The sequence below is a fragment of the Ochotona curzoniae genome, unplaced genomic scaffold, assembly GCF_017591425.1.
Source record: "Ochotona curzoniae isolate NIBS_2020 unplaced genomic scaffold, NIBS_Ocur_1.0 contig_4838, whole genome shotgun sequence".
NCBI lineage: Eukaryota > Metazoa > Chordata > Mammalia > Lagomorpha > Ochotonidae > Ochotona > Ochotona curzoniae.
Genome location: NW_024466399.1, coordinates 1,296,118 through 1,310,630, shown reverse-complemented (window position 1 = coordinate 1,310,630; position 14,513 = coordinate 1,296,118). Strand labels below are relative to the sequence as shown.

Genomic DNA, 14,513 nt, shown 5'->3' with positions numbered 1-14,513 from the left:
TGGAATTGGCTCTCGCTCTAGATGAGGTGGAGTGCTACTGCAGGATTCGTGCCAAAGAGTAACTCCATGACAGAAAGGTCACTCTGGCAGCTGTGCAGCTGTGCTGGGGGCACGGTGGCATCCGGGCGACTACTTTCAAGGCAGGTTGCAATAATACAAGGAGGGAGTGATGGTGTCCGGACCAGAGTGGGTTATGAAAAGCAGCTGCAACGCAGGACTGATTTGGGGAAACTGAGTGCTGTCTTGAATATAAAATATTCTCAGATATAATGCTAAAGGAATTAAAGCAAGATTAGGGTTATTAATCTTAGCGTATCAGCAGTTGAAAAATTTTGCTCAGTGATTTTTTCCCCATGGCCCTTTGTGTGGGCATGTGAAGATGTGACAGGAGTGCCCAAGGGGTGTCACAGCACCTAGGCGTACTTGATCTGGCACAGGCGAGCCAGGGCTTCTTGGAAGAGGGTAGTGAGGCAGGTTAGTTTACAAGTGTGCTTCCGAGTAGACTTGGCATGGAAACGGAAGCCTCTGAGTGGCTCCCGGGGCCTTCACTGCTGCGGTGCTCTATCTGCCCGGCAGCGGGCAGGCCTCCCCGTAAAGGATAGGCCAAGTGCCTTTCTCTCACCTCCTCTGCATCTTCCCGAGTGTCTGGGTCAGGGCAGCTGCAGACGGTGGTGCTGATGGTGAGCGTGGGTGACCCGTGAGGCTGAGGTCAGGGTGCTTTGCATTCAGCGCCATTGAGACCAGAATCAGATCATGAGCTGAGCGCGTTAGAAGTCATTTCAATGGTCGATCCCTGTTAACATAACCTGGATCCAACTTGGAAGATTGAAATAATTTGATGGCCTTGCTGTATTGAAAATACCTTCTATTTCTTTATGTGAATACGTTTTTGTACTTTTTATATCCATTAAAATAAAAAAAATGGAAATCAGATTAACTCTAGCTCATTCTAGCAATAAGTAATTTTTATCCACAGATCTAAACTAAGTAGGTAAAGCAAAACCATGCTGTTCATTTCATTAAGAGAGAGATAAAATTTATTTATTGCTTAATAACTTATTTGAATTTGTATTGTCTTATCCAGTGTTTACTTTTCAGTATTATACTGATATACGTATTACGTATAAGTCTTACAACCATTAAGAGTTTTAAAGAATTATCTCTCAAAATGCAGACATCGGTTTGAATATAAAATGTGACCAATAAAACACTTGAATATAAAATTTTGTGAGGATAATCCTGTATGGAGAAATGAAACTGCAATAAATAGAAGAAAATAAGAAATAAGAAAAAATAAAAATAAGAAAATTTTAAAAATAAGAAAAAAGAAATAAAAATAAGAAAAACTGTTTAGATCTATCTTGGTAGATGTCAGAACATCACAATATTACATTCTAGAACATAAAGTGCTCATTTAACCTTTTTTTTTTAAATTTTGGTAGTTAAAAATGACAACGATATTTATAGCTATTGAATCTTAGGGGAGACATTTGACGCGTCAACTTAACTTACTGTGAAATGATTTTCAGGTTTTTTGTTTGCAGATGCCATAAAATACATTTAAAAAGCTTGTGTTTGTGGACAGTAAATTAAAAAAGCATTCTGAAGTGAAACCTTCAAAGCTTAACGAAAGCCAGGCCGGCGAGGCCGCAGTGAGGACTGGGAAGAGCGAGCAGGTGGAAGAGGTGGGCGTGGCGAGCGCAGTGTGTGCAGGCAGAACAGAGGGGTTCCTCCAGGAGTGACCGCAGTGTGAGGAGCTGCTAGGACCCTCGGGTGAGCTGAGGACCGAACACAGGCACAGGATCCCTTTACCGGGAGGTTCCTGCTGGGGAATGGAGAGGCAGGAGCAGAGGCCGACTTCACTGATTGGCATCTTGTACAGATACTCGCCAGGTAGCGTTACAGCGTGCCCTGGTTACACTCTGCTTCTTCACCACTGGCTACAGTCAAGCTAAATATTCATCACTTTTGATTATGCATCCCCAGGCCAGTCAGTGATCGAAGACATTCTTATTTCTCTTCATGTTGTTCCATGTTACTCATGCCACAGGGCTGCATGAATTATGTCATTGGTGAACACAGCAGGTGTGTTTATCCAGGATTCCAATTTTAAAATACCATGTAGAGCCACATTTAGGAAATATGTAGGACTGTCAGATCTAGAGACAAGGCTTAATATTCATAATAATCAGAATAAGGCAGTTGCTAGATCTTGTGCTAACTTGGGTATTTAGGTAGTGATGGAGTGCTGAAAGAATTTGCCATGTACTTGGAATGTGTGATTTTATGTTTCTTAATTTTCAGGCTGCAAATTCTCTTTAAACAGTCATACTGAAATCTGTATGTGCAGTTACAAGTTCAGTAGAAGGCTGTTTCTCGTATTGATTCTCCCTTCCTTGTCTTGTCTCCTACTTGGTGAAAGATCAGAAATACCAGGTGGCATTGTCTACAATCCTATTGGTGATATCTTCAAGTATAGCCTAAATCCAGCAAGCTGAGAAAAGAAAAGGACTTGTCTGGGGAAAAATAGGGCTAGACAACAACTAACCCAAAGCAGAGAATGAACGCCTTGTTCTGTACCCACAGGCTGTTATCTGCTGTTCTCAGAGTGTCAGAAGTTGAATCTCGGGCAATAAGAGCAGATCTCACTCACCTACTAAGTCCCCAAATGGGCAAAGATATTGTGTGGTTCCTCAAACGCTGGGCAAAGACCTATCTCCTGGTGGATGAAAAGCTGTATGATCAGGTCAGAATATACACTGTTCAACTGCATTTGGGTTTATGACCATGGAAAGTGAGAAGTGGGAACATTTGTCTTTGATGCTTTTCTCGTGAGAAAAGTGACTTCTAAGATCTGGAGTCTTCCTCAATGAAGCGAACTGCTTGAATGGAATGCTGTATTTAGTTTAGATATCATGTTAGTGTGATAGTGATAGAATAATTAAAGTTGGAAAATATGGACTCGATATCCTTTTTGTTTTTTGTTTACTTAATGGACATGAACACATTCTGTAAGGTTGGAGTAAGGGCTACTCAGATTTAGATCCATTTTTCTATGAATTATCCTTTCAGCTGTTTTTTTTTCTGACCTTAAGGCTCTCATTTTCTCTGTTCAGATAAGTGTGCCGTTTAGTACAGCCTTTGGCGCAGACACCGAGGGTTCGCAGTGGATCATCGGCTACCTCTTACAGAAGGTCATCAGCAACCTGTCGGTGTGGAGCAGTGAGCAGGACCTCGCCAACGACACTGTGCAGCTGCTGGTCACCCTGGTGGAAAGGAGAGAAAGGTGAGCCCACCGTGGGAGGCGCACAGAGTGCCCCACGCAAGCAGATGAAGTCCTTACAGATTGCAATAGAAGCTTCTGTTGACCCTTCAGGGTTTGGTACCCGAAAAAAAAAAAACCCTCAAGAGTGACACATGGCTCACACTTAGTCATTTATAGTCAAGTAGAGTGTTTTCAATTGCTTTTTCAGAATGAGAAAAACTGATACTGAATGCTAATGTTACGGAGCAAAAAATATTTAGGGTTTCCTATAACAATGCTTGAACGTGGTTTCCTTTTGTCTCCTTCCTAGCAGTGTTTTGGTTGTTGTTATTAGTGCGTCAGACCCTGGCTGCTCTGCACTGACTTCCTGCAAGGTTGTGAGCACTCTGCAAGCTCACAATTTATCGTGACAATCTCCATCGTGAGATTTAGAGTCATTATTATTATAAATTTATTTGAATTTGCAAATTAGAAGGATTATGATTAAGAGATTCCATGTATTTTATGTTGTTGGAATGGCTTGGTGAGTTTGGAGTCGGCAGCTTTGTAATCCCGAGAGTCTACACTGAGTGCACTGACTATAAAAATTGTCACTAACTTTTCTTTTTGTTTTCTTAATGTAGACATATCTAAGAAATGGCTCTTAACATTTTGTTGTTTCCATTGGCAGGGCAAACTTAGTCATTCAGTGTGAAAATTGGTGGAATTTAGCAAAGCAGTTTGCAAGCCGAAGCCCCCCTCTGAACTTCTTATCAAGCCCTGTGCAGAGGACGCTGATGAAGGCTCTGGTCTTAGGAGGTTTTGCACATATGGATACTGAAACCAAACAGCAGTATTGGGCAGAGGTAATGTCCGGGAAGCGTGCGCACTGCTGTGTAATCTGTGCTGTGCTCTGTCTCTGTGTGGCTGTGGGTTCGTTGTCCTGTAGCTCTCCTGTTGTTTCCTTCTCATGCATACCTTGAAGCTCAGTGTTTCACCGTTTGTCCATACTTGCTCATGTGATGACCTTGACCACACTGTAAGCACAGCGACCCAGTTTAGTGTTAAATGTTCATTGAGAATCAGTGAAAGGGCAAGTGCTGGCTGCAACAGGTAAGACTCCATTTGGGGTAGCCACATCTCGGGCTGGAGGGCTCGGATTTGAGTCCTGCTCCCCCTGCCAGCCTCCTGTGAATGCACGCTTGAGAGGGAGCAGGCACTAACTCAAGCTTTTGAGTCCCTGCCAGCTGTGCAGGATGCTTCGGTTGGGTTCCAGGCTCCTGAAATCCACCTGAGCCAGCCCTCCGAGTGGACATCTGAGGAGTCAACCAGCAGAATGAGTTCTCTCTCTCTCTCTTTGCCTTTCAAATCTAAATTAAAGAAAGTTTTGAAAACAAATATTGTGAAATGTTCTTTTCTTGAATATGGAAGTAGAAATTAACCACTGTATTCATTTCCCAACTTTGCTGTAACAAAACACTTGAAACTTGATATCTTGAGTACAGTGCAATAGCCTGGTGGCTAAACTCACCTTACATGCACCAGGTTCCCATATGGGAACAAGTTTGTGTCCAGGCTGCTCCATTTCCCACCCAGCTCCCTGCTTGTGACCTGACAAAGCGATGGAGGATGGCCTGAGTGCATCTATGTGGCAGACCCAGAACAAGTTCCTGGCTTCAGATTGGCTTGGCTCCAGCCATTGTGGACACTTAGGAACTGAACCAGTGGACAGAAAACTCTCCCTTTCTCTTTCCCTGTGTAAATCTGCCTTTTCAATAAAACTAAGTAAATATTAAAAAAAAAAAAAATTGTATTGGACCTGGCACAATGGCGCAGTGGTTAAGGTCCTCACCTTGAACGCGCCAGGATCCCATATGGGCGTTGGTTCTAATCCCGGCGGCCCCACTTCCCATCCAGCTCCTTGCCTGTAGCGTGGGAAAGCAGTCGAGGACGGCCCAAAGCTTTGGGACCCTGCACCCGCACAGGAGACCCAGAAGAGGCTCCTGGCTTCGGAATGGCATAGCATCGGCCGTTGCGCTCACTTGGGGAGTGAATCATCAGACGGAAGATCTTCCTCTCTCTCCTCTCTGTATATCCGCCTTTCCAATAAAAATTTAAAAATAAATCTTTAAGAAAAAATTGTATTGACTAGACGTCCAAGGTCAGCTGGAGCCAAATTGGTTTCCTTTGAAAGCTGAGAGAATGATGAGGCCAAACACTATGGCATGAAATGAAGTAAAGCTGACACTTGCAGTGCAGGCATCCCATATGGGTTCTGATTCGGGTCTCAGCTGCTTCCCAGCCTATCTGGCTCCCTGCTAATGTGCCTGGGGAAGCAGCAGCAGATGGCCAGTATACTTGGGCTCTTGTACCGCATGGGAGACCTCGATGAAGCGCCTGACTCCTGGCTTTGGGCCAGCTCAGCTCTAGCCGTAGTGGCCATTGGCGGAGTGAGCCACAAGATGGAAGATCGCCTTCTCGCTTTCTCTCTGTCGCTAATTCTGAGTTTCAGATAAATAGATAAATCTTAGGAGAGTGAGTTTTTCCATGTATAGAAAATAAGTAGAACCTGCGAATTGAACAGTCAGATGCTTCATACTTTGTTTTAGGTTCTTCAGCCACTTCAGCAGCGATTCTTAAGAGTGATAAACCAAGAAAACTTCCAACAGATGTGTCAGCAAGAGGAAGTCAAACAGGAAGTCACCGCCACGCTGGAGGCCCTGTGTGGCATTGCCGAGGCTACGCAGATTGACAACGTGGCCATCCTTTTTAATTTTTTAATGGACTTTCTTACCAATTGCATTGGGTTGATGGAAGTTTACAAAAATACTCCAGAGACTGTTAATCTCATTATAGAAGTGTTTGTGGAAGTCGCACATAAGCAGATATGCTATCTTGGAGAAGTAAGTATCCTAATTTTACCCTTTTGGAATTCTTTGAAGACAAAATAAAATTATAGATGGCTTACCTCAAATCGACTGAATGGTGTAGGAAATAATTTTATTCTAATAAAAGATCTCAGACTGTTCATAAGAACGCAAAATTCAGAGGCAGTCATGTTGGGCAAATAGACATTGTGGCCCTGGAAGCAGCAGTGAGATGCGTGTTAAGCCTCAAGCTCACATCCCGTATCAGGATGATGACAGCATGCCTCCGCTTCCAAGCCAGCGTCCTGCTCAGTGCAGACGCTGAGAGACAAAAGTTGATGACTCAGGTACTTGGGTCTCTGCCATGCATGTGGGAAGCCTGGGCTGAGTAAATTTCCTGGCTTTGGCCTGATCCAGCCCCACCTGTTACGAGTATTTGATCTGTCTCTGTCTCCATCTCTATTCCTCTGCCCTTCAGATATATAAATTAATACACAAACATCTTGTACTAAAATTGTATTGACAGAAGAGGACTAATGTCTTAACTATGTTCTTAATAGGTATTTTTTTTATTATTGTTACTATTTTAATAGTTTCAAACAAGTATTAGAACTTCTACCAGAACTCAGAATAAGTTACCTGAATTATGTTTTGAAGTTTTAGTGTTTATATTTGTTTCCCACCTTGATTTAATTTGTATAATTTATGCATATTTTCTTACAGTCCAAAGCTATGAACTTATATGAAGCCTGCCTTACTTTGTTGCAAGTATATTCTAAGAATAATTTAGGGCGACAAAGAATAGATGTTACAGCGGAAGAGGAACAATACCAAGACCTGCTTCTCATTATGGAACTTCTTACTAACCTTCTGTCAAAAGAATTCATAGATTTCAGTGACACAGGTAAAGGCTAGTGTGGTGGTTACATTTTTCTTCAACAGTTGCCTCCTTTAAATGAAAATGTACCAGGAAGTTTACCTACTTAGCAAATCAGAGCGCATCTCCTTGGTTGAAGTGAGGGCGGGCACCAAGGGCTTGGCTTCCTTCTTGTAAGAATAATGGTAATCATGCATTAAAACCTCGTTGTTTGCTGTTGTATGGTTTGTGTTAGACTGAAGGAAAGAGGAAGTGTTGGTGACCCAGAAGCCATGAAGATCCCTAGAGCTCTCCCCTCCAACACCTCTGCCAGAACACACGTACTAAACCTGTATAGTGTATGACTACAGTGCTCGGGGCTGAACCAGGCCAAAGCCAGGAGCCTGTGACCGCTTGGATCCCCCAAGTCCCCTGGCCATCTTCCACTGCTTCTCCTGACACATTTGCCAGGAGTTGGGATGTGAAGCAGAGCAGCTGGGACTCAAAGTCGTGCTGCAGTGTGGGGTGTCACTGGTGGAAGCGTCACTCACTGTCCCACAATAGCAAGCCCTGCCCCAAGTATGTTGGAAAGTCTCCCCCTCAGCTTCTTAAATATCCCTCACTGCCAAGCTTACCTTTAAGTAAAACTCATCTTGTGTTATCAAGGAAAAACAAATTGTATCTAGCATCTTCTTAATTTTTGCTGATATTTGCAGTAGTAGACATTTTTTGCTTCCTTCTTTCAAATCCATGTATTCACTGTGTCCAATCTGTGTATATTTCATTTGTTGCTTTATTTCCTTATTCACTAAGCTGTCATTTTTTTCCTAGGGTCTGGCCTGTTTAAGCATATGCAGTTAAATTAGAGATGTTGAGATGAAACACTTTTAAAAACATTATGTAAATTTTCTGTTAGTGGATGCTCCCTGCTTTTCTCAGACCCAGCTTCCTGCAGACCGAGTATCTCTTTGGTTGTTTTCAGGGGGCGTTCCATGGTTCAGGAGGCCTTACCTTTTCTAGGCCACATGTGCCTCTTTGAAAAATACACAGTACACCACCCAGCAGAGTTTCACATGCAGTTGACTTGCAGACACTGAGAAACTTATACAGGCTTGCCGAGGGTCTTCGAAGAGCCTAGCCTCAGGACCCTATGGCCAAGAGGATCTGTCACTTATCGTTAGACCCGGAGCAGATGGGTGGACCTTTGGCACAGTGGTTAGGGTGCTGGGCGGGATGCCATGTGTTCAGTCAGTGCCTGGAGTCAAGCTTCAGCACTGCTCCCATTCTAGTGTTCCTCCCAGCACACACTGCCCACTCATAAAGTTACTGTTTGATCTTTGACATATCGTTATGTGAATTTCTGGTTATATCTTTGGTAGATACAGTGTTCAAAATGCAATATAAAACAGCACCTTTGGAAGTTCATAAAATAGAAAGATGTTTGTTTGGGTGCAAAAAAAAAAAAAAACCCTGAAATCCATTCAGTTTTTTAATATGCATCTCCCATGAATTTCTTGAAGATTTCACCTGGATGTGGTGAAGTCCTCTTTCTTTGAGGGGCAGGCATTGTACTGTAGCAGGTGAAGCCACCCCTGTGACACAGCATCCCCTCTGGGCACGTGTATATTAGGGACAATGGCTTTTTGCCATTGTCTAGTGTTTTGTTAACTATCTTTGGTGCGACTTCATCATTCCTATTAAGATGACAAAGATCAGACATACCCAAGAGATGATAGAGATACTACTATGGAAATTCTTCCGTTTCTGTATCTGCTCTTCAGATCCCATTACAGATGAACTGAAAAACAACACATGGTTAGAGTTATTAGGCTTGTGTATTACCTCCTGGTGGATTTGCTTAGCTGTTAAGGCTTGAATTTATTTCACTTTGATCAAGGTAGAATTTAACCAGTGTACCGCGGTAAGCCTGCATGTTTTCTTTTCCAATAGACGAGGTGTTTAGAGGACATGAGCCGGGGCAAGCAGCAAACAGGTCTGTGTCAGCAGCCGACGTGGTTCTCTATGGAGTGAACCTCATCCTGCCCCTGATGTCACAGGACCTTTTGAAGGTATGGCCTGAACCGTTCCGGTACAGCATTGCCAGGGTGTGTTACATTGAGGGGACTTAAATCGACCTTAATGCTCCAAGACTTTCCAGCTGGAGAAGAAATTTTGGAAATATGAATGACTGAGTACTGCACTGCTAGCATAGATTTGCAAAAGTGTTTTATTCTCAGGTCGTTTCGTAATCTTAAATTTGGCTGCCTTGTTTATTTTTTTCAAAGTAAGCATAAAATATCTGGAATTGATGGTGGCTTTGATTAACTCCAGAAGATACTGATTACTGATTATTACTTTTTGTTATTACTTGTGATAATTATTAGCACTTTTAGTCTGTGTGTCCTTTACTGCTTTTGTATTACTTTATTATTTTTTAGTTCCTGAAGTATTTCCTTTACTGTCACTTATATTTGCATTTAGTTAGATATTCATGTTTCCTGTATTTTGCACATGTTTCAAAGAAATCATACTTGAAAGCTTGTCAGTTTATTTCATTTCGGTAATGAAAGCAAAGATGGCATATTATTGATCATCTAAATACCTAATATTTGTTTTTCAGTTTCCAACTCTTTGTAATCAATACTACAAGTTAATCACGTTTATATGTGAGATTTTTCCTGAAAAAATACCACAGCTCCCTGAGGATCTGTTTAAAAGTTTGATGTACTCTCTAGAACTAGGAATGACGTCATATCCTTTAAATGAACATTGTTGTCGTTTGGGGACAAAGATCTTGTCTAACAAAACGTTAATTTGAATTTGTATCTCTCTCGTGGTGCGGTTTTATTTTCCTGCTCTGTAACTGCCCTACTTATTTGTTTTTGCTGTTGATTTGCCTTGTCCTTTCATCCTGTATAAATTCCCACGCTTTTGGTCCCGGTGTCAGTCACGCCTTTGTTAGGGCCCCAGTGAGTGTGGCGTGCACCAGTGCTAGATTCTCTGACCTTAGCTGCTAGTGGTAAAGAATCGTGGGACTTTTCACAATTTGCATACATTACAAGCAGAATCCAGTTACAAATCATTAACCCCGGGCCCAAAACTTTCATAGTCAGATATAGTTATTTACATGTCATTTGAGCAAGGAGTCATACTAATATTTTTAATGTTTAATGTAACAAAAGCGTCCCATTTGTACCTTGACCTTTGTGATCAGAATGAGTTCGGAGGTTTGCCAGCTCTGCCTGGAAGCCTTGACACCCTTAGCTGAACAGTGTGCAAAAGCCCAAGAAACAGACTCTCCGCTTTTCCTAGCCACACGGCACTTTCTTAAGGTAAGATGCTTGAGCGGTAGGTGAAAAAATGTCTAAGAAGAAAGTACACAAAATTCTGCATTGCAATTTGAAAATGCTTGTACTCTTTCATAATAAGAAAGTAATTACTTGCACCTAAGAATTTTTTCCAGAGATCAACTCTTCACAGACACCACATTCTCATTCACTTTGTTTTGTGCTCTAAAAATCAGCTTTGTAAAAGTGTCACGGGGAATTTGACCATGTGAATTTAGAGAGCACAGATAACAGTGACTCAGGTTATCCTTGGCTTTTGAAAAAATCATTTTCTTTAATATTAAATAGAATGATTTCTCTGTTTTGGGAGGGTGCTACTTGGGAGAGGCAGCAGGCTTATATACTCGTCCTGTGTTTGTACTGAGCCTTATTATTCTGTTATTTCAGCTGGTTTTTGATATGCTGGTTTTGCAAAAGCACAACACCGAGATGACCACTGCGGCCGGAGAAGCCTTCTACACGCTGGTGTGTCTGCATCAGGTACTGCGCACGGCTTGCTCTGCACCTGACAGGTCACCTGTGCTCGCAGGGCCTGGGCTCACGCCTTCTTCTAGTCCAGTGAGACCTTTTAATTTCATGTTCATAGGACAAGGTAGTTGTCAGTTAGAAAGCATTTCTTCTCTACTGAGTCATTCACTGCAAAGCCTACCCCTAAACCCACGATGCCAGGATGCAGGAACACAAGCAGGAGTGGATGCTGGGAGTGTAGCTTCTCTCCAGATTTTGTCAAGGAAGTGAGTAAGACTGGAGACTAGGAGATGTGTGCCTTTAAAGTGAAGGTAGGGAGAGCGTTATAGCATTTCCTGTTCTAGTATGGAAGATAATAATGTTTTTTTCATTTTGCTTTGTAGCTTGTTTAGAGCCTCAATACATTGCTAATAAGGGCCTAATGTCACAGAAGCAACGTGAGGCCAACTCACCATCACTCCTCGTTTCAGTAGAACAGGTGCCTGTAGTACAGTGTATGAAAACAAGCATGTAGGACCACACACTGCCTCACATGCAGCTCCCAGGCCAGAGACGCTGCAGCATCTTACTTCTCTTTGCCAAAATTACAAGAAAGGGCTTGGTTTTTTTTGTTGTTGTTGTTGTTCTTTGTTTTTTTCTGTATGTGTGTGTTTGGTTTTCTCTCTCTCTGCTTTCAGTGAAGGGAGACTCCCTTCTGCTGTTTAATTATCCTAAACGCCCCCAGTGACTGGGGTGAGCAGAGGCTGCAGGCTGGAGCTGGAAGTGCAATCCACATCTCCCACAGGGGCGGCAAGATCCCAGTCACTTGTGCCTAGGCTCTTGTGAGATATGGGAGTCAAAACCGTCTACCCAACACCCGCCCCCGAAAGACAGGGTTTTGAGCTCTTGCTGAAGGACCCACGCCTGACAGGCTGCCCCGTAGCCTCTGTGCGCTGAGCTGAGCGTGCTCTTGGCCTTCGCATCTTGACCTCTGCCTTGGTGGCCGCTCCGACAGGTGACACGCATTGCGCAGGTAGCCCTCTGTCATTTCATTCCCTTTTGGCTTGTGGGAATGGAGGCGTCTCGTCTCCACGCGTACAAGCTATTCCATTCAGATCACCTCTTTTGTCCTGTGGTTGGTTTAGTATTGGCATGCTGCAGAAAAAAAGAGCAGGGACATGGAAATGACAGGGGTGATTGATTCCCTGCTGACCTGACCCAGCCCCAGAAACACTGCCGTTTCTTTGGGGTAAGGAAATGATTGCGGTGTGTACTCTGTCCCTATTGAGCAGGCCTGTCTCTCGGAGAGAGCAATTAGGGCAAGCTGTCTTGTGCATTTGACAGGGTTTTAGGATGCTCTGTCTTACTCAGTCCAGAAGTGACTAATACTGAATGTTGCCCATGCTGGTTGATCATCATACCCAAAAGCTCTATTCAAGACAGCTTAACTCTGAGCTGGCTGTGCTTTCCTTCGGCCCACACCCACTCTGCCACTTCCACTTCCACTCCATGAGCCTGTATGACAGAGATTCTTTACAGTGGAGCTCTCCACCCCCAGGCACTTGCCTTTGTTAAAGTCCCTTTTCTGAGCTTTGTCCAAGAGCTGCCAGGTGCAGCTGCTGGCTTAGTGCTTCCAGGGTGTTCTGCCTCCACTCAGAGCACTGGAACACTTTCCTCACTCTTCCCACCCCTGCTGCCCCCACACGCCTGCTGCCCTCTGATGTCCTCAGAACTGGGTTGACAAGACGTGGCTACAGTCCTCAGGGCAACTGTGGGAAGACGTGTTTCACACTTAGGTTATGGCAAATGTGGAATAAATATGGATGGTGCACTTTTTTTCTGCATAAAACAGCATCATTATTTTTGCATACTTTAATTTCAGAACAAAATAAACAAACAAAAAAAAAACACAACACACAACATCCAACCCCATTGTCGAGGAGGGCGTGGGACTTGAGTCCCTTGTTTCCTGCCTTGTGACACTGGACAGGAGAGGAGGGCAGTGCACTTGAGGGCACAGAGAAGGACCAGTACCCCCGTGCTGATCCGATGCTGTGGTTTCGTGTCTTTCCTTCACCTCTCCACTCGGCAAAGCCTTCGTCTGTGAAGTGGGACTGTGGGCAGGACTGTCTCGCTGCAAGGGGGCGTGGAGTGAGCGAGGTGATGCTGTCCAGGATGTATCTGGAGCAGACAGTCGGTACCTGTAAGCTGGCCTGTTGGTGCGTGACCTTGAGAGAGAAACGTGCTCTTACGCGGAGTGTCTGTCTTCAACAGGCTGAATATTCTGAGCTGGTGGAAACGTTGCTGTCCAGTCAGCAGGACCCAGTCATTTACCAGAGACTAGCAGATGCCTTCAACAAGCTCACTGCGAGCAGCACGCCTCCGACGCTCGACCGAAAGCAGAAGATGGCCTTCCTAAAGAGTTTAGAAGAATTTATGGCAAATGTTGGTGGTCTCCTTTGTGTAAAATAAACAGCAAAACTTTATGCTCGATTTAGATCCTTTCTGCGAAGTGCCCTGACTTGCTGAAGGTTGACTGGAGTCTTGTCCTGTTCCTCGGTTCCTTTGGCCGTTGTGGATTTTGGAGAGCCTGCAGCTGGGTGACGTATTGCGGTGGGACAGGAGAGGGCGGCTTTGCATCAGCTTCTGCTGTTAGGTGTTAGCCACAATCTGTCATACCTCTGTCTTCTCGATTCTGAATGGTGATTACAAATTTCCGAATGCAATTCCATATATGTGCAAACAGGTATGGGCACCGTGAAGTACAGATTCAGTGCCTTTCCCCCTTCTGTCAAAACCTAGGTGGCCAGCCAAAGTCTAGAAGTTTGTTCCTGAATGTCGGGTGGATCTATGCTGAGCATGGCTCCTTACCGTGGCCCACAGATCACCTGTGCCACTTGACGAGCTCATTGAAAAGACAGGCTCTTGCGCTCAATTCTAGACCTTCTGAGTCTGAACTTGTGCTTGTTGGACCTGAGGATCTTTATTTTTAATAAACTCCCCCCTGTCATCATTACAGAAGCTTCAAATCAATGCCAGAGACATTGAAAGCTGCAGAGGTTTTGTGCTGTCCATCTTTTTAGCCCTTTGACGATTAGGTTTGCAAACCAGAAAGAAGCGTCACCAGGATGCTGGTGGTGTCAGCTCCTTTCCGGTGTCCACTCTCCTCTCTTGTTTATATCAACCCAGTGTTGCAGGTTTTGTGCGATACGGGTCTATAATCAGACTCGGAGGCCTGAACTTGAGGAGGAAAAATGCGTGAAGAACTTTAGGAACTGTAGCCATTTCATTGCCTTAATTTTAAGAAGAAAATACAAAAAAAAAAAAAGCAGATGCATTTTGATGAGAAATCAAGTTTGGATGCTTCAGAGTTCATTTAGGATGCGAGCTGCTACGAATCTGTTGCCCCTGGAGTGTGTGTTCTTTTGAGTGAATGGAAAGTTTGTTGTGTCGGCTAGCTTTGTGAGTGAGTTATCCAGCCACACAGCCCATATCTACTCTGAATAGCTTGCTTAAGCAATAACTACTTTAAAGATTGTGAATTACTGATTCACATGGACTATTGCACATTGGGGCATTAGGGGCAATAATTATGCTAGAGTGGGTGTTTCCCTCCTGTCATAGGAGCCACGTGAATTTAATTTCAGAGATGGGAAAAATCTAGATCCTGCAGTTTAATCTTTCTAATCAGAATTTTTCTATGGCTGCCATGCTTCGTTTCATTCTTTGTGCCCGCTTAAATTATGGGAATG

The 14,513-nt window shown here is 43.7% G+C and overlaps 1 protein-coding gene across 5 annotated transcripts in view; it reads left to right on the top strand.

Annotated features, from left to right (window-relative positions):
* The window catches only part of XPO4 (exportin 4), a 96,312-nt gene extending 83,065 nt beyond the window's left edge, over positions 1-13,247 (top strand). For 2 of the 5 annotated variants that reach the window (XM_040988363.1, XM_040988361.1), the window contains exons 14-23: positions 2,587-2,746; positions 3,117-3,286; positions 3,936-4,110; positions 5,854-6,147; positions 6,835-7,015; positions 8,918-9,036; positions 9,588-9,715; positions 10,182-10,299; positions 10,702-10,794; positions 13,036-13,247. In XM_040988363.1, the coding sequence (XP_040844297.1) occupies positions 2,587-2,746; positions 3,117-3,286; positions 3,936-4,110; positions 5,854-6,147; positions 6,835-7,015; positions 8,918-9,036; positions 9,588-9,715; positions 10,182-10,299; positions 10,702-10,794; positions 13,036-13,233 (1,636 nt within the window). In that variant the 3' untranslated portion in view covers positions 13,234-13,247. Of the gene's footprint in view, positions 1-2,586; positions 2,747-3,116; positions 3,287-3,935; positions 4,111-5,853; positions 6,148-6,834; positions 7,016-8,917; positions 9,037-9,587; positions 9,719-10,181; positions 10,300-10,701; positions 10,795-13,035 lie in introns of all 5 variants that reach the window. The other 3 variants (XM_040988360.1, XM_040988364.1, XM_040988365.1) reach the window with 2 other exon arrangements.
* Positions 13,248-14,513: the final 1,266 nt, after the last annotated feature.